This window comes from Dama dama, chromosome 21 (assembly GCF_033118175.1).
Source record: "Dama dama isolate Ldn47 chromosome 21, ASM3311817v1, whole genome shotgun sequence".
NCBI lineage: Eukaryota > Metazoa > Chordata > Mammalia > Artiodactyla > Cervidae > Dama > Dama dama.
Window position 1 is genome coordinate 59407490 of NC_083701.1, and position 20841 is coordinate 59428330.

The 20841-nt window shown below is 38.0% G+C and overlaps 1 protein-coding gene across 1 annotated transcript in view; it reads right to left on the reverse strand.

Annotated features, from left to right (window-relative positions):
• Positions 1-256: 256 nt before the first annotated feature.
• FZD6 (frizzled class receptor 6) overlaps positions 257-20841 on the reverse strand; it is a 35111-nt gene continuing 14526 nt past the window's right edge. Inside the window, exons 3-7 of the mRNA XM_061123629.1 lie at positions 10951-11147; positions 7408-8425; positions 4642-4790; positions 2819-3253; positions 257-1780 (exon numbers count right to left, since the gene is read on the reverse strand). Of these exons, the coding sequence (XP_060979612.1) occupies positions 1612-1780; positions 2819-3253; positions 4642-4790; positions 7408-8425; positions 10951-11147 (1968 nt within the window). The 3' untranslated portion in view covers positions 257-1611. The remainder of the gene's footprint in view (positions 1781-2818; positions 3254-4641; positions 4791-7407; positions 8426-10950; positions 11148-20841) is intronic.

Genomic DNA, 20841 nt, shown 5'->3' on the forward strand with positions numbered 1-20841 from the left:
CAGCCTGGCATGCTGCAGTCCATGGGGTCACAAAGAGTGGGATGTGACTCAGTGACTGAACAAGAGTTATACTTTGAGAAGAAACTGTGACAAAGAAAAAATAACACAAGTCTTGACTGTCTTTTGATTCTCCAGGTAAAAAAAGAGCCTATTCTGGCTTATTAGTCATAGAGCCACCAATCTGAAAAACTATACCACTTCTTGGGCCAGGAACACTGTGCATAACCATACATTACTCTATAATCTCATATACAGAGAACTTTTATTACTGAAAAGATTACACAAAATTGTTGTATACAAAGTTAAAAAATGTGGAAAAGTTAATATTTACATTTTTCATACAGTACATGATGATTTTCTTTTTATGCTTTAACAGAATGTTAAATAGAGGAAAAAACCAAAAGCATAAGAAAGCTTTGTTCAGGGAAAGATATTCATTGAAAACAAAATTAAGAAAATTCTTTAATATTTCAGAGTATGTTATATGAAATACATTTTCTGTTTATCAGGACTATATATTTTTTTTCCCATTTGTTTGGCACTAATATTGCTAGCACATGTTTGAATATTCAGCAAAATCCTATTTAGCTGCACAGATGAATTCTACATTATGTCTGAGAAAGATACTGCAAAAATGCGAAAAGTCAGTAGTATTCTAGATGTTAAAAAACAAAAGTTAAATGTATAAGCAACTGTAAATGGTCATACAAACACAATCTCGGGTAGTCATGATATATTAAAAAAAGGAATCAATTGCACTTGGCTTAATTTATAAAACAGTAACAATTCATCTTGCACTTGGCTTAATTTATAAAAGAGTAACAATTCATCTACTAATCCTTCAGAACATTTCATTTTAAAAAATCAGAAGGATCAGTCAGCAGCATAGTATTATCAACATTGGACACTCAGTAAGCACCTTATTTCAACTGCATAATAGATCTGTGAAATTCCTAAAACAACTAGACTTTATAAAATTCACACATTGAAGATGATAAGGTAAACAGATTTTTAAAGTTGAGTTTCCATTATAAATGAATTTCAGTGTATCAACTATTTTTTATACTACAAAAGAATACTTATTTTCTTAGAAATTCAATGTAAAAGCTACCAAAATAGTGCTAAAATCAGCTATTGGAATAACATAATAAAAATATCTGAACAGACTTGAGGATTTCTAAAAAAAAGTTCAAAACATAAAAATTCATTTTCAAATATATAAACATGCTATAAAGATCAGTTTTAAATACTTCAGCAAAGAAAAATCTTGACTTTATACTGTAAAAGTGAAACAGCATAGTACAACTTAAAACACTTTTGACACAGGAGAATCTTCATAAATAGGAAAGGAAGATTCCTCTAACAGTCTCTCCTCCCACACAACTTGAAAAATACTATTAACCTGCACATTTCCGTTTGGGGAGATATACTGCCGCCATTAACCTCTGTGTGAAATGAATCACATTCTCAGAATCTATTGTTTCCAGTGTAACAAGAGGCGACGTAGCTTTAAGTGCAAAAGAAGACGGTAACAGTGATTCTCGGAAGACAGCGTACTGTCACCTCCAGTGTAGCAGGGATCCACTTATCAGTAACACGATGACCTGGTTTTCAAGTGTCTGAATGACCGCCAGCGCCCTGCTCTTTTCCAACTCCTGAAGCCGAGTGAACAAGCAGTGATGTTGAGCCTTTGAGGCTGCCTGGCTCTGGAGAACTGGACGCCTGCACACTGTTGCTCTGTACTGGGCCAGCTTCGGGGACATCACTCTTCGGGGTTACCCTAGGTAACACAACAAAAGCTGATGTGCATACACACCAAAGCACAGACATGATGCTGGATGTCCTTACAACTGCTATTTCTCTTTCCATGAGTTTTACTCCTAACCAGTAACCACTTTTACCAGAAAATAATTAACTCTTTATGCATACTCTTAACACCTCAAAGTACAAATAATTTATTTTCAAATACAATTTTTGCTAACTTCAGAAACTTCATCAAGCACCACCCCTGTACGGGCTAAGCATGGTATCTCATGGGGAATAAGACAGGATTCCTGCCCTTAGTTTAGCAAACCTTTTGTTGATTCTCCCCCATGGATTAGACCCTGTGTAAGAGGCTGGGAGCACAAAGATGAGTATGACCTCAGCTTCACCTTTGAGGAGTTTACAAATCTAGGGGACGATAAAGGCACTTACCTAATAATACATAATCTAGTAGGCAAAAGCTGTTGGAGGTACATTTGGTCTAGTTTGGGAGGATGAGGTAAGACAGCCTTGAGACCTAAAAGTAGTCAGCTGTCAATATTTTGGCTAATTCAATACTTACCTGTGTTTAGATCACTTGTGATCATTTGGAAAAATTCATTAAAGGTAATGTCAATATCCTTTCATGTTCAGAAAATAAAAACATTTTATAATCAAACTCATACAAAATGACAAATACCTTTTAGACAGTATTATAATGTAGGGCTAATTGAAGCTTAATAGCCTGTATTGTACATGAATCAAACATTTCCCTAAATTCACAAGCAACTCTTAACAATTACCATAGGAATGAACGTTACTTTTCTATTTGAACAATATACATGAAAGGCTCTTCCCAATACTAAGAATTAAACTATAAAAGAGCATTTATAGGCAGAATCCAGACTTCTTAACCCCAAACTGACTTGGACTAAAAATGTATAGACCTGTCATCTCAAAGAATGCTTTCTTTCCAGCTTTATGCTGGAAATGAAAATGTTATGCTTTAATGAAAAATGTGTAAGGCAGTATTTGAAATAGTCATATGATTTAAGAGAAGCAAGTCCAAGCTCACCTTCCTTCACTCCGCGCACTTTCAGACACACTGCTCTGGTCATTCACGTTGCCTGCCCGGCCTTGGCCTTTCCTGTCCGTCTGTTCCCCGCAGAGTTTGGAGCTGGGTGCTGCTGGGGAGGCAGGCTCCTCACAGTCCCGTTCTCTTAATTTGGGGGTGCTCGCTCCATCCCCTCTCACCTCTCTCACTGATGTTTCTGGTGAAGTTTGTATTTCGGTCAGAGTTTCTTGTCCTAAGTAATCATGGTTAGTGATTGCTACTGCAGAAGTACCATGATTTGCCGTCACTCCCGTGCTGGTTCCCATGGATTTGGAAATGACCTTCAGTTTATGTGAACTTGGCTTGTAGTGCTTCTTTTTGTGTTTAACTTTAGAATTGTGCTTTAAGAAAAACTCACATGACTCCTGTAACACTCTTCGACTTTCACTGATCGGACTGTAAGAAAATTCAAGCAGAGTTTACCGGATAAAGGTTAAGTGTTATAATAGAAACCGTAAAGCATATCATACATCTTGTGCCAAAAATCCTTATTCATTCAAGTTAGATTCTATATGATTTACATTATTTATAAAAATCTAGGATTATAAATACTATGAGATATAAGTAGATTGCCACAAAGTGAAATCTTTTGTGCATACACTGTCAGTGGCTTTTGTCAGCATAAATAGTAGAAAGAAATTAAATATGCAAAATCAAAAGATGAGGGCAAAAAACTCAAACTGGCATAAAGTAGGGGATTATTTGTATGTGTATCATAAACAAAGATATAAAATATGAAAGTAAACCAGAGAGAGAGAGTATAGAATATAATTAATGGTCTTTGTTTAAATACAATTGTTTTCTTTCTAATATTCAAGTTATGGCAAGTTATTCTGAAGTTAGTGTGGGCACATAAATATGGGATGTGCTTAGTCACTCAGTTGTGTCCGACTCCATAAACTGTAGCCTGCCAGGCTCCTCTGTTTATGGAATTTTCCAGGCAAGAATACTGGAGTGGGTTGCCATGCCCTCCTCCAGGGGATCTTCCTGACCCAGGGATCCAATCCAGGTCTCCCGCATTGCAGGTGGAGTCTTTACCATCTGAGCCACCAGCGTTAGAGATATAATTATAGTTGAAGGAAATTAAAGTCCAGTTAAGTGAATTCTTCAGACTTCAAAAATTAATTTGTAAAAAGGTTCTAAAATTTTTACCACAAAAATGTCCACCAATCAAACCAATTGGAAACAGTTTAAAAACTCTATATTACATCAATTGTACATAATCTATAACATATGTAAATAATAAAATTAACTATTTACTCATAAATGTAAGTCTACTATGTTGTTATAGAATACTCCATAAGTTCAAATTTTTACCATCTTAAACAAGGCAAATAAGTGGCACGTTAAGTCAGTACTATGTGTAATAAAATTTAAAGGTAATGATCATATACCACATTTGAATCATATTCTATGTTGCTTAATATATATTGATATTTGACCCATTTCATCTTTTATCACTGATAAAAAAGGATAAAATTATTTACAATGCTGAAACCAAAACAATGAATTCAATGATAGCAGTGATAATATTGGATATATTATAAGCCATGGAAAGAAAATGTACATTTTACAAACTTTGTATTTATATTTCAATAGAATAGTATATGTCAAAGACTACTGTAACAAATACTAAAATAAAGCATCTCTCTCAATGAAAAAAGACTACAGTTTGAAAACACAGTTAATATAATGAAACTCCAGTACAGTGATGATTTGAATAGTTCCTTGGTATTTGATCTATTTATTTTAAAACAATGTCAGATAATTCAATAGATGCTTACTCTTTCTTGCGATTTCGTTTAAAAAATCCAGCCCATTCTGTGCATGTCTTTTTGCTTCCAACCCAGAAGACAGCAGAGATGCCAACAATTAATGTCATCAGATATTTTATCATAAATAAGGCCAGTTCTGGTCGAGTTTCTGTATTTACCTGCAAAAAAATAAGAAGAATTTCAGTGATAAATTTAAAGTAAAGAGAAATCTATGCAGCTAATGCAAAACTTGAACAAAAGTATAAATCAGTTGGTCTTATGAAATGTTTGATATGGCATAATGGATAGTTATATAAGTGTAATACATTCCTCACAGAAGTTCTGAACAAAGAACTTTTAACAAAATATATAACTAGAAAGGGAAAAACACATTAAATACATTTAGGAAGGATGTCTTTACATCTTGGCTTGATATCTGGCATTTTTTTTTTCTGTAAGTATAGCAGCCTCTTATAATTCCCAAAATATGTGCCTCTCAATATTTATCTATTTTCCTTAACTACAATCTATAAAAAAAATACATTTAAACTCATTTTTAACAGCATAGTATTTAGAGTCTTTATGCACTATTGATGTTTATGTTACAAAAACTAGGTGAGAACAAAGTAAGCATCAGTAATATGAAAGAAATGTGGAAATTTTGTAAAAATTAAATCATACTTTTCTTTCAAGTATAAACTTTCAAATATTTTTAGAATGTTATACAATATCAAAATGCTATACATTAGGCATTATATCTTTCTTTTTACACTTACTAATATTTCTTGGAAACCATTCTATATCAGTGTAAGTAGAACATTCTTTTTAAAGGCCGCTCCATTATGTGAATGAACTATAATTTATTCAACTACCCCTACTAATAGATGTTCAGGTTATTTCCTATTGTCATTGCAAATAATGTTACAGTGACTAGCTTTGTATGTATGTAATATCTCACATCTGTGAGCAGATCTGTTGATAAAGTCCCAGAAGGACAGGATCAAAGAGTACGTGCACTTTAAGTAATGGATATTATCAAAATTCTTCCCACAGAAGGTTGAACTAATTGAGCAGCAAAGTCTAGAACGTGTATTCTGCCACAGTTTCATCAATACAGTGGTTATAAAACCACGTTTGTCATGTCATAAGCAGAAATATGATTTTATTATAATTTTAATTTGCATTTTTCTTATGTTAAGAATAGCTTGTTTTATTTTCCTTTTTTGTGACCTCTTGACATATCCTTTTGTTATTTATATACCAAATTGTTGATTTTTTTCTTATTGATCTATGAAGTGAAGTGAAGTGAAGTCACTCAGTCGTGTCCGACTCTTTGTGACCCCATGGACTATAGCCCGCCAGGCTCCTCTGTCCACGGGATTCTCCAGGCAAGAATACTGGAGTGGGTTGCCATTTCCTTCTCCAGGGGGTCTTCCCAACCCAGGGATTGAACCCAGGTCTCCTGCATTGCAGGCAGATTCTTTACCGACTGAGCTACCAGGGAAGCCCGTAGAGTCAGTATTGATCTATAGGACCTCTTCATAAATAAGGAAATTAGCCCTTTAATTATAATGTGAAGTGTGAATAAAATTTCCCAGTTGGTCTCCTGACTTTGATTATGGTGGGGTTTTCTGCCATGCAGAATCTGAAAAAAAAATTTTCCTTAGTCAAATTTAGCAATCTTTTCTTTCATAGCTCCTGCATTTTATATCATAAAGTCCTTCCCCATTATAAGATTAGAATTTTCTCACTTTATCTTCTAATACAGTTTTTCTTTACATGAGAACTAATCTTAAAACATCATATATCTTATACTTTTTAGCAGTATGTAACGGTTGCCTTCCCCCCAAGTTTGCCAAAAATATGAGCAATCTAGGACAAAATATGGTAGGATCACTTTAAGAGTACTTCCTTATTGATTATATAGTAAAAACAGATGATGGATAACAGACTATGGACAGGCTGTAAGGCAGGTAAAACCGTTATCCCCATACACCAGTATGTAAAATAGGTTTCACTGTTACAGTGCAGTAACTTTCTAGAATATAAATTACTACGTAAAATGATTCAGTCCATACATTGCTTGATCTGATACACTGTGATGACATAGCACTCACAAGCAACATTAGTCAGTACCATATACAGATATTCAAGAAAAATTTATAAAATCTATTAAAAACAAAGCTTCTATTTTAAAAACTCAACTAAAATGCTCTAAGAGATTTTCTATTTTCAGATACTTTTAAATCTTAAAATCACAACTTTAATCAGAAGTATCAGAAACACATGAATCATGTTTTGTTTTAATTGTGCTTTTTGTCACAAGAAATGACAGGATAGTTTAGGCAAAAATTCTGTTTTTAAAAGTGTATATGAGCAAAATATAAAATTATATATTACATATCTTATTATAAACCCAAATAAGGGTTTTCTCAACTAACTAAAGAATTAAAAACTACTCCCAATTTAGCAAAAGTTCCTTTTCTTCTCCATATGACAAGAGCCTGTTCTTCTGACTCTATTCTTCATGACCATTCATCTGCTTTTGCAATCTAACTTAATTTTTAAAAGAACAGCTAAACGAGGCACTTTACTATCTTTGTAACTGAAGCTAAAACTTGAGGAAACAACTCTTAAGACACTCATCCCAGTTTCAACTGATGCCTAGGGAACATTTCCCTCTATTGGATTTTCTCACCTGAAATCTAATTTTAGCTTCATGATAAATTCAAAGATATTTCCAGGGAATGCCATGTTAAAATTAAATTGTGAAATAATACAAATGATAGCCTTTACCTGATAAGGACATGGGATATGGTACTGATGACAGTGGTCAGAGACCCACGTTATCTCCCAGGTAATCCTGTTTACTTGCTCATAGACGTAGCACCCCAGAAGAGTTACTAATGGCACAAGATACAGGCCACTGAAGACTCCAATTCGAATCATAAACTTCTTCAGTTTCTCTTGGTTCCGGCCATCATGCTGTATAACTTGTCGAACGTGATTTAAGGAAATAATGCCAGCTAAGAGAAGAGACAGCCCAACAAACACGCAAAGGCACAGTGGCAAGAGGACGAAGTAGCGCGAAGCATCCAGGTCGTAAAGGCCGACGAAGCAGACTCCACTAATGTTGTCTCCTTCAACTTTGTTCATGGCAAGAAGCATAATGGTGAGAAAACCTGGTATTCCCCATGCAACAGCATGAAACCACACTGCTTTTTGTTCAATGGCCTCACAACTCCATTTTCTGCCAGCAGCTAAGAACCAAGTAATGGTAAGCATCACCCACCACACAGTGCCAGCCATGGTGAAAAAATACAAAAACATGAACAAAATGGTGCAAGCCTTATTTTGAGAGCCTAGAACAACTGTGTCGCCAAGTTCCAGTTTCTCATCTGCCTTATTGCATGCCGTGCTATTGCCTAGCAAGAATCCGATAAAGTACATGAGAGATACAATGCTGTAACAGACAGAGTAATATATAATAGGTCGCTCTGGGTATCTGAATCTTCTAACATCAATTAAAAAAGTAAGGAATGTGAAAAGGGTTGCACAGAGACAAAATATTGAAACTATTCCAATAAAACTTTTCGCAAACTCTAGCTCATCACTTTTAAAATACATGTTGGGGCATGGAGGTGCACACTGGTCAATTCCCAGAAACTTATAGCCTTGTCCCCCAGAAGTCTTAAGATGCCTTGGACACCAAAATCCAATGTCTCTTCGGATTTGTTCTGATTTCTTGTGAGGACCAAGAAGTTCTGTGTGTGGGTTAAAAGTTGCAGGAACAGACTCATCACAGTACTGTAATCTGTAAAGATTTAAAAATAAATAAATAAAAGAAGCCAACATTTTTGAGTTACTATTTTAATGCTATACTTCACAACTATAAAATATTCCTTATGCATTCATTTTAAAACTCTTTTATTATTATTATTATCATTTTAAAATCTTTTGGCCCAGCCAAATGGCACGTGGAATCTTAGTTCCCTAAGATTGAACCCGCACCCCCTTTATTGGTAGCATGGACTCTTAACCACTGGGCTGCCAGGTAAGTCCCTCCTTACGCATTCATAACTGATGGGGAGACATACAAACTTAAGCAGATACAGGTTTACAGTTGGGGAGGAAGTTTTGAAATTGACTAAAAACTTGTAGTTGTTAATGGGGCCCCAATATACTAACATATATATTAAGTATCAGGCAAGTGAACATGAAAACTCCCTTACTTGGAAAACAATCAATTAATAACTGTTAAATAAATTCTGATTTCAAGGCTAAGTGTTTAAGAAAGAATTTATCTTGATTGGTAGTCTCTAGACAAAAAGATGCTGGCTTATCTGTTCGAAATATTTTGAAATATAAGTCTTGGGGAAATGAATTTTTATTTTCTAACATCCATAAACAAAGTAGATCAGCCACATAGTAAGGTGATGACAATTAAAATGACTGAAGTGAGATCATTTCCTGGGTGGAGAAGACAAAGTTCAAGTGATTTCTAAGTTTATAAAGAAGGGCAAGAAGATCACCAAGAGGAAGGCTGACGACCAGCTGAACTCACATCACCATTTTGTTGCGGTATGGTTGTTTGCCTCCCTTATTCAAGGCAGTCCAGAATGATACAAGTGATATTTCTGTTTTGTGCAGAACTTTATCACTGAGTTTCTACACACCCAGAATTATTTTGGAGGAGCTACATGGTTTAGAAATTAGTGGAGGACCTCCCTGGTGGGTCCAGTGGTTAAGATTCAAGCTTCCAACACAGGGGGCATGGGTTTGATCCCTGCGGGGAACTAAGATCCCACATACCACATGGCCAAAAAATTTAAAAATTAAAAAAAAAAGAAATTAGTGGAGGTTTTAAGCATTTTAAATATGCCTTAGAAAGAATAGAAAATAATAAAGTGTATGCCCATATAAAAACATGGATGTATCTACTAGTTTCTTCAAAAGGTAGTATATGTTTTACTTTATTACAGATACAGTTGGGACCCCTTTCTGGTCCTACTCTCTTTTCTCTCTCTCTTCCAAAGTATTCATTACTACAAGTTCAGTTTTTCTTTCTCCTCCCTTACTATGTTTTTTTCCAACTATAATGTTATACAGTATTGTTTTACAGGATTTGAACTTTTTTGACATGGTGCTATATATATCATACTTTTTTTTTTTTACTTATAACTTTTAGATTTATCTATGTTGACAGATGTAGGACAACCGCCCTCATAACTGTATGGCAGTATCCTAGTGTGTAAGTACATCACAATTTACTTATTCTTACAACGGACTTTCAGACTTTTTCTCATTTAAAGAAATTGTATTTTTTTGGCCGTGATGGTTCTTCATTGCTTGCGAGGGCTTTCCCTAATTTCAGCAAGTGAGGGCTACTCTTGGTGGGTGTGGGGGCTTCTCACTGCATGGCTTCTCTGGCTGCAGAGCACAGACTCTGGGCACATGGGCTTCAGTAGTTGCAGCTCATGGGCTCGAGGGTGTGGGGTCAGTAATTGTGGAGCATGGACTTAGCTGCTCTGTGGCATGTAGTATCTTCCCGGAACAGTGTTCCCTGCACTGCAAGGCAAATTCTTAACTAGTGGACCACCAAGGAAGCCCCCAGACTTTTTCTCATTAAAAAAAATTATGAGTAATGCTACTATAAGTATTCTTGCATATGATTCCTTGTTTGGGGAAAAGTTTCCATAGAAGGGGATTTCCTAAGAGGTACAGTAAGAACACCTTCACTTTTACTATGTATTATCAGTTGTTCTAGAAAGTGATTATGCATCTAGCAGAAGTGTACGAGCTCCACAAAGGCTCTAGAGTTTCTTTAGTCTATGGATAAAGAAACAAAAAGAGAACTGTCACCATCGTTCCCAGATTTATTATATGAAGTCTCATTATGTCAGTAGAATATTTCAAATTATTAGCTCTCAATGTCTAGAGATTAGCAGACAAAAGTAATTAATCAAGACATATGCAGAAAGGTCCATGAATTGATAATAATACCCTTTCCCCCCGTTTAGAGCAAAGGCATCTTAATTCATTCTCACAGAGCTTTGCACCCTCACTTGTTGTATTAACACAGGTGTAACTGTGCATTTAAATTTATGCTTATTTGATTACTCTCTATTCCTCCCACCCCACTGTAAGTTCTCTAAAAACAAGAACCAAGTCTGGTTTTGCTCACCACTGTGTACAATGCTGATATACAAGTGCCTAACATATATTAAGTGTGCAATAAATAGTTGTTGACAAATAATGAAAGCTTGTCACTAACATTCTTGAAAATTAATACCAATATGAAAATATCATCAGTAGCTTTCAACTGAAAACATAATTTACCTATCACATTCAAGTTCCTCAGGCCATCGGATATCAAAAGTGTCCATTAATTTCTTGCAATCAGAATACACTTTCTCACAAAATTTCCGACAGGGTGGAACCACATGAATTTGCTCAGTGCAGGTTGGTACAAAAGCTTTGCAAAGGAAAGTTTCAACATTTGGTGAACATTCCAGATTTGCCAGAGGAAGAAAAAGCTGTTAAAAAACAAACAATAAGAGAAGGTTAGAAAACAGGTTAGAAGGTTAGAATTTTTTAGCATACACTTTTTCACTTAAACTCCAAAAGAATTTTAAATCTCACTTTCAATACAATCAAATCTGAGGAGATAAGTGTTTGATTAGACATAAGAACCCTTCATACACAGTGGAATATTAATTTATACAATTATGCATTTTTCAAGCAGACATTAGGATTAAATCAAAAGTATGAGTTGATCGCTATATGAAATAAATTATACAAATAATCAATTTATAAGTATATGCTCCCTGGAGGAGGAAATGGCAACCCACTCCAGTAGTCTTTACTGGAAAATTCCATGCACAGAGGAGCCTGGTGGGTGATAGTCCACGGGGTTGCAAAGAGTCAGACATGACTGGGCATGCATGCAAGTATATCTTAAAATACCCTATCACTATAGTGAGCATTCTGGAGAATAAAGGAATGTTTGGGGTGGAGGGAACAGCATGAAAAAAGGCATGAGGATCATAAGAATACGGTGGATTCAGGGAAAGAAGTTCAGTATGAATAGAATACAAGGTCAAAGACTTGAAGTCAAGAATGCAGTAGACAGAGATGACCTGATCACAGAGAGCACAGATGACATGCTATTGCTTGGATTATAAAAGAAGGAGTGGGGTACTACGGGAGAATGTTAAGCAGGAGACGTCTACAGTCTGACAGCTGTGTTTGAATGCTGGCTCCACGTTTACCAGTTTTATAGCTCTGGCAGGTTACTTAAACTCACTGTGCCTTAGTTTCTTCATCTGTAAAATGGCAATAATAATAGTACTTGTCTCACAAGATTGGTATGAATACAAGGTTAACAAATGTAAAGTGCTGAGAACACTGTCGAGCATACAGTTACATACTCAATAAATATTCAACCTAGTGGCTCAGATGGTAAGCATCTGCCTGCACTGCAGGAGACCTGGGATCAATTCCTGGGTCGGGAAGATCCCCTGGAGAAGGGAATGGCAACCCACTCCAGTATTCTTGCCTGGAGAATTCCACAGACAGAGGAACCTGGTGGGCTATAGTCTGTGGGATGGCAAAGAGGCAGATACGACTGACTGACTAACACACACACACAAGATTGTTATGAATACAAAGTTAATAAATGTAAGGTGCTTAGAACAGAGTCTGGCATAAAGTTAAGTTCTCAATAAATGTTAGTTATTGTGATTATTACCCTTTAGGGAGTGTGGACAGGTTCTGGAAAAACCTGGTAGGCTGAGCACATATGTTTATCTCCTTTCTCCCCTCCTTACCTCCTTATTAACAGGACAAATCCATTAGTAAGCAAACAAAAGAAACTACGTTAGCATATCAGAGTTCTCCGAAGGACAAAAATGAAACAAAACAACAAAAAAGCAAGCCCCAAACTTTGAGTGACAGGAAGCTATTAGAGGAGTGGTAAGTGACTTAATGGGACCAAGATGGAGTGGAGGGATTCATGTGAGAATGAGCTGATTCATTTGCCCTAAAGAATCTGAGAGTCTCAGTTCTTTGAAGCACAGAGTAGCATAAAAGGCTACAACTGGAGGAACGTTTACACATTAGTTCCTCACTATGTCACCCCACGCCCCTACCCAGGCAGCCAGATGACCACTGCATCCTACCAAGGTTGTTTCCAGAAGAGATGGAACTAGACGTTCAGCACTTGGGAATCAGGCACAGAGCAGGGCAGAAGTACAATCCACAGTGAAGAAAGGGACTGAGGAATGGTCTACCTATGGAGACAGGAAGCCCTCCCCTTCTTCTCCTGCTCTGTTTCCCAAAGGCATATATACCTACCATCCCCAAACTTTGAAAAAACTCAACAGCCTTGGAGAAAAGACCTCTACACACTGACAATGAAAAAGCTAGTTGCCCTCGAGCTCACCTTACTGTGAAGCCCACCAGTAACAAGGCCTGTTCACTCACACCGGGCTTTTCAGGGCCCCACACAAACATACATGGGCAGCCAAGCATCATCGGGCATCTGAAGAAAACATCACAAAAGACAGAAACTAAAAATAAGCAAGCAGATAAAATGAAATGTGGAGGAAACAGAGATTATCCACGGAATAGAAGGAAACAAATCACAAAACAAACAAAAACCTTAGTAAGTTAAATGAGAGGCTATTGCTTCCATTAAAGAATCAGATGGTAAGGAAAATTTAAAAATAAGATAGCTGAAATTAAAAACTCTATAGAAGCACTAGAAGATAAAGCTGAAAGAAGAGACATCCCATAGGGGTACCAGTCCAAGCGTCCAACTCCTGACTAAAGGACTTACAGAAATAAACAAGGAAGATGGGAGTGGGGAAGACAACCAAATAAAGAAATTAAGAATATTTTTCAGAACAGAAGGATGCCAGTTTCCACAGTGGAAAGGTTGGCAGCACATTGCAATCCTGCTACTAAAACATGTCTGGGCTAAAATGTCAGTCAACTAACTCTTTTACATTCTCTCCTCAGGTGATGACTTTGTTCCTAGTTCACTGAAAAGTCAGAAATAACCAGAAGATAATTTCCTTAACCTCTCACAAAAGGTACCAAACCTAACCTACTTTATCCATATTCTTTCTTCTACTATTTCAATGGTTGAATGGCTTGAACTCATAACCAAGTCTTGCATTTGTACACTGGATCCCTCCCCACTTTTCTAATCAAGGACTTTCCTCTGTTAATGGTCTCCTATTCTTACAATAATTTCCCCCCTCTGTTACAGTGATTCCATCATACAAACTTACTCTATTATTTCTAACCATGAAAAAAAAAATCTTTCCTTGACTCCACATTCCCACTCCAACTCAGGTATCATTTCATTTTTTTCTTCCTCTTTATAACCCCCCCCCCCCTGAAAATAGTTAGCTTTACCCACTTTCTTCAATTCTTCTCTTCCATTTCCTTTCGAGCCCACTCTCCAATCTGGTTTTGTCTGCATACTTCAGTGAAACTGCTTGTCAGAGTTACCAGTAAGCTTCAAATTGTCAAATCCAATGGTCAATTCTGAGTCCTCATTCTACTCAACTCTTAACATTTGACACAGTAGATTCTGCCCTCCTCCTGAGATACTTTTTTCAACTGACTTCTAGAATACGAATTTTCCTGAATTTCTATGGATCTCACTCTTCTGATTTCTTCCATTTCTCTTCTGATTTCTTCCATTTCCCAACTGGAAATATTGAAGCACTCCAGGGCTCACTCCTCAGACCTCTGTCTACTCTCTGTAAACCCAACTCCTCAGGAGAAACAAATCCAGAATCACGGTATTAAACACCAACTCTCCATGAAGGATTCACAATTTCTGGCCTCTATCTCGCCTGTGATTCCTAGACTTGAATGACCATCTGCCTTCTGGACAACTCCAGTTGGCTGTCAACATGCATCTCAAACCTAACACGTCGAAAACACAACTCAAACTGCCAAACACTGCCTTAGTCTCCCCATCTCGGTGAGCTGGTGCCACCATTCGCCAAGTTACTCAGGCCAAAAATCTAAAGATCCATCCTCTACTCCTCTCCTTTCCTCACTCCATAGCCAATCCATCAGCAAATCCATTGGCTCTCCCTCCAAAATATATCTGAAATGTGACCACTTGTTGCTGTTGTTGTTCAATTGCTCAGTCGTGTCCGACTATTTGCAACTCCCATGGACTGCAGCACGCCAGGCCTCCCTGTCCTTCACCATCTCCCAGAGCTTGCTCGAGCCCATGTCCATTGAATCAGTGATGCCATCCAACCATCTCATCCTCTTCTGTCCCCTTCTCCTCCTGCCTTCAAGCTTTCCCAGCATGGGGATCTTTTCCAATGAGTCGGCTCTTCACATCAGGTGCCCAAAGTATTGGAGTTTCAGTTTCAGCATTAGTCCTTCCAATGAATATTCAGGACTGATTTCCTTTAGGATTGACTGGTTTCATCTCCTTGCAGTCCAAGGAACTCTCAAGAGTCTTCTCCAGCATCACAGTTCGAAGGCATCAATTCTTTGGTGCTCAGCCTTCTTTATGGTCCAACTCTCACATTACTACTGGAAAAACCATAGCTTTGACTATATGGACTCACTGTTATTAAGTTGCTACATCTAAGCAAGTATACATTTCACCTAGACTACTGAAATAATCCTAACAGGTCTCACTGGGCTTCCCTGGTGGCTCAGCGGTAAAGAACCAACTTCCAAAGAAGGAGTCTTGGAGAGGAGGATTCAATCACTGCATCATGAAGATCCCTGGATAAGGAAGGGAATGGCTACCCACTCCAGTATTCTTGCCTGGGAAATTTGAGGGACAGAGGAGCCTGGCGTGCTAATCCATGGGGTTGCAAAAGAGTTGAGCAACCAAACAACAGGTCTCAATACTTACCACTCTTGCTAATCTTACAGTCAATTTCTCTGATTCTTTAAAATGCAAATTTATCCTTGTCCAGAAGACCCCAAGGGAAAAAAATCTCAAAGTCCTTTATAAGTCCTATAAGGCCTTAAGTTCCCTACCCTTGGCTATGTCTCCAGTTTCACTTTCTAACTCTCTCTTACTCCACTGCCCCCAAACTGGCTCTCTGCCTCTCAGCATTCTACATCTACGTCTGCTTCGGGATTCTGCATTTGCTTTTCCCTTCATCTGGAACACTCTTCCTCCAGGTAATCACACAGCTTGTGTCTTGGCTCAACTGTTACCTCAGAGAGGCATACCCTGCCCGCCCTTCATAAAAATTATACTGTCTTTCTCTGGTTCATTATTATGTTTTGTATTTCTTTATAGTCCTTATCATTATCAGACATCTCATTATATGACTAGTTTTATAGATTCTCTAGTTTATTTTTGGGCTCCAAAATCACTGCAGATGGTGACTGCAGCCATGAAATTAAGACGCTTGCTCCCTGGAAGAAAAGCTATGACCAACTTAGCATATTAAAAAGCAGAGACATTATTTTGCTGACAAAGGTCTGTCTAGTCAAAGCTATGTCTTTTCCAGTAGTCGTGTATGGATGTGAGAGTTGGACCATAAAGAAGGCTGAATGCCAAAGAATTGGTGCTTTTGAACTGTGGTGCTGGAGAAAACTCTTGAGAGTCCCTTGGACTGCAAGGAGATGAAACCAGTCAATCCTAAAGGAAATCAGTCCTGAATATTCTTTGGAAGGACTAATGCTGAAACTGAAACTCCAATACTTTGGGCACCTGATGTGAAGAGCCAACTCATTGGAAAAGATCCTGATGCTGGGAAAGATTGAAGGCAGGAGAAGGGGACGACAGAGGATGAGATGGTTGGATGGCATCACTGACTCGATGGACAGGAGTCTGAGCAAGCTCCAAGAGTTGGTCATGGACAGGGACATCCGGCGTACTACAGTCCATGGCATTGCAGAGTTGGACATGACTGAGCAACTGAACTGAACTGAACTGATATATTCTCTAGTTTATTTCTGCCTTCACTGTCAGAAGGTAAATTCCACAAAGGGAAGGGATTTCGTCTGTTTTTTTTACTGCTGTACCCACAGTGCCTAGAAACATTTGTGTGAGTGTAGAGTGATTTATCTATAAATATTTATTGAATAAATTATAACTATCCAGAGCAATGAATGAACAATGACAAGGCATGTCAAAAAATTTCAAACCATCAAGATGAAGAAAAGATCATAAATATTTCCAGCTGGAAAAAAAATAGCCCACATGCAAAGGAATTAAATTCTCAAGATTTGATAATATCAGATGCTAGAAGACAATGCAGAAATAATTTATAAAATTCTGAAGGAGCATTACTTTCAATCTAGAATTCTACATCCAACCAAACATTTAGGTGACAGTAAAATAATGACCTTTTGGGCCCTGCGTGGAAGCAAATTTTTAACTTTCAAATAAAGTTTTTAAGGAAGCAAGTAGAGGGTACAGTATTCCTAAAACCAACTGAAGGAGTATATGAATAAATCAGGAAGGAAAATGACATGGGACTCAGGAATTAGTTGACCCAACTCTAAGAATGGCAAGAGGAAACCACAGTACAACAACTGAGAATCTAAACCAAGCAGCCAGGACATACTGATAAGAAGACAGACAGCTGAAGGGGAAGATCTCCAAGGGGCTGGAAGTGGGGGACTGGAACTGACAGATTATATGATATTCTGAGCATCTGGGATAATTACTGCTATATGTCTAACAAGTCTGCTGGAACATCTGAAAAAAATTAGCCATAGGTACACAGGAAACAAAGCAAATGGGGAAAGATGCAATTGCTGCATTAACGGGGCGGCGGGGGGGTGGGGTGTGTGGCGTAGGTATTACAGAAGTAAATGTAATCAAAGTATACTACTTGATTCAGCACTGTAACATATTGTATTAGGTTGAGAGAAATAAAAGTGGAAGAATAAGATAAATAATCAACTACCATAACGGAGGAAAGATTGAAAGACTGAACAGATACTGCCTGAAGTTGTAAACTGATAAATCAATAAATAACAAACTAAGCATATCAGGTAGAATATGGCCTACGCAGCAGGCGAATACCCAAAAGAGCTCAAAGTACCTGCCACGAGGGAGGAGGACTGGCTGGAGATAGAGAACAGTGGGCAAGGATTGTTGTTTTCCTGTTAAAAGTCCTTAATTCTGAGGGTTTTTTCCCAGCTTTATTCAGGTATAATTGATGTATGATAAACTGAACATGTATAAAGTGCATTCTTTGATAGGTTTTGAAATCATTGCCATAATCAAGGTACCAATCTATCCATCACTACCAGAAGTTTCCTCTTGCCTATTGGTAATCCCTCCCTCCTATCCCCTCTCTCCTCAATACCCTCTCTCCCACCCATAATCTTCCCTGGCAATCACTGATCTGTTTTCTATCACAATAGAGTGGTATTTTTCTAGAATTTTACATAAAGGGGATCATACAGTATATATCCTTTTTTGTCTGGTTTCTCACTTAGCATCATTTTGAGATTCATCCCTGGTGTCCTGTGTATCAACGCCTCATTCTTGACAACTGCTGAGTAGACTCTACCGCACGGGGCTTCCCGGGTGGCTCCCTGATGGTAAGGAATCTGCCTGCAATGCAGGAGAACTGAGCTTGATCCCCGGGTCTGAAAGTTATCCTGGAAAAGGGAATGGCAACTCATCCCACTATTCTTGTCTGGAAAGTTCCATGGACAGAGGAGCCTGGCAGGCTATAGTTCAAAGGATTGCAAAGAATTGGACATGACTAAGAGACTAACACACACACTCTATTGCATGGCTATATCAAAATTTGCTTGTCCATTCTCCTGTTGATGGACAGTAAGAACTGCCCATGGGACATGTGAGTGTCTGTATCTACTAACAGGAAGTTAAATAAATAGAGCTCTGCAGGCAAGAGATTAGGTTAAGGCTACAGATTTGTAAGTCATCATTATTAAAATGGTAACTAAAATGATTGAATGAAATTATCCAAAGAGAACATGTAGAGTAAGATGAAAAATCTGAATCAAGGGGGAATGCACTGATCTTACAGATTCTTTCTTTCCAAATGCCACTGAAATGTGAGAAAATGTTTAAAGATAAAAAAGAAATCTATAGAAAATCTATAGCTACACAAAAAATAGGGAAAGGGTCTCATCAGTGAACTATGAACATGGAACTATGAACACTGAGACATCTCTGAAAAATAAAACGGGGAATGAAGACTTCTACTTTCCACACTGTGACCGATTAAACATCTCTGGCCACAAAACATTCAGATTCCAGACAAACTGCAACAGATAAACTTTAAAATACACTGCTGAGCACTGTGTTAACCTAATAAAATGGCACAAAATATATAAAATGCAAAGCAACAAATCTACGAGGAGAAGTGGATAATTCCATGATCACAATGAGAAATTTCAATGCATAGTTCTTAGTAAATGAAAGACCAGTCAGACAAAAAATTAGGAAGTAAATATGAGATGTGATTACAACACTGCAATTAACAAGTCTGGTTAAAAGAATGCCCAACTATTAGAGGCCAAGAGCTGCAGAGGACTCTGGACCAGTACAGAGTTCATCTTGCCCTGATGGGGCAAGTGACTGAGCCAAGAGAGGACTGCCATGATGATACACTGGAAGTGAAGGTCGCTCAGTCGTGTCTGACCCTTTGCGACCCCATAGACTGTATAGTTCATGGAATTCTCCAGGCCAGAATACTGGAGTGGGTAGCCTTTCCCTTCTCCAGGGGATCGTCCCAACCCAGGGATCGAACCCAGGTCTCCCACATTGCAGGCGGATTCTCTACCAGCTGAGCCAAAAGGGAAGCCCAAGAATACTAGAGTGGGTAGCCTATCCCTTCTCCAGGGGATCTTCCTGACCCAGGAATCGAACTGGTGTCTTCTGCACTGCAGGAGGATTCTTTACCAACTGAACTATGAGGGAGATAAAGGAGATACATTGCATCTCCCTTATTTGAATGATGATGAATTTGATACTTATTTGAATGATGCTGAAGCCTAAACCACCTAACAGGAGCTTGCTGGAGAGCAAACAGTAGCGTACTTTTTCCATTTTCTCAGTCCTGAGGGGGAGAACGCCCAGCTTCTGTGTGGGTATCCTCCTCAGGGACTGCGGTGGAACAGGGGAGGCATGAGCAACTGGTAGCATTTACCTCTTTGTTTGCTGTCCCAAGAAAGTCTAGTTCCTACAAATTCTGAGTTTCTGGAAATTGAATCTTACGATGGAAAGAATTAAAACACACTGTGTTTAAGTCTTCAAGCCCAACAGCTATAAATAAATTGAGGGTCAGCACTTTAGAACTATTATTGTCCTGGGTGGACAAAATGAAACTAACACATGTACCTTTTGCTATATTAAAACAATTTTCTTATGGGGCAAACAAGGCAAGTCACATCCTCTGTCTAATCCCTCTAGAGTGTCAACATTGGTTAATCCAATAATGTTGTTGTTCATGCAATCCACAGGGATAAACCAGAGGTTGACAACTCAAGACACCATTAGTGGCCAGGCAGATAAATTCAAAAGGGTAGGAGTAGTTGGGTAGCAGCTGCTACTCACTTCCAGTGGTCTCTTATCAGGGAGTGGGAACACAGAACTCTCAGGTATTTCAAGCTTTCATAAGAAAACAGAATCTGGATTTGTATGAGAAGTCTCCAAATAAAAAGAAAAATTTAATGTGAACATGTAAAATAATGTACAGGACAAACAAAGCATGTCTTCAGATCTGATCCAGTGTGGACTACTAATGTTCACGCTCCGTTACAAGCTAATAGCCGTTCAGAATTTTAGACTTGGGAGGGACTTTGTTTTTAAAATGTGTGTATGTATGTGTGCATTCTGCCGAGGAATAGTTTCTTTAAGTAAGAGGTACAAAGAGGCGTAATACATTCAGTAAATAAAAGCACAGCTGCATTGGCTGAACAGGAATCCCTCCCTCTGAGACATTTCTCACTGTTCCCCTTTCCCTCCAGTAACCTCAGAGCACCTCCAGAGATCACGTCTGCAAAGCACTGACCTAATCCAAACCCTCAGACTACAAGTGAGAACATGGAATCCAATTCTTACTGAAATTGTTTTTGCAATCCCCACAACCAGTCTGAATTAGACTTTAAGGGCCTTATCCCTGAGCTAACGTTACTGATAATAAATGACAGCTTTGCTTTATTCAGCACTGTGCTTTTTCATATACCAGGTCTTTTCACAGCAAGTCTGTGAGAGGGACATTCTTTTTTTTTTTT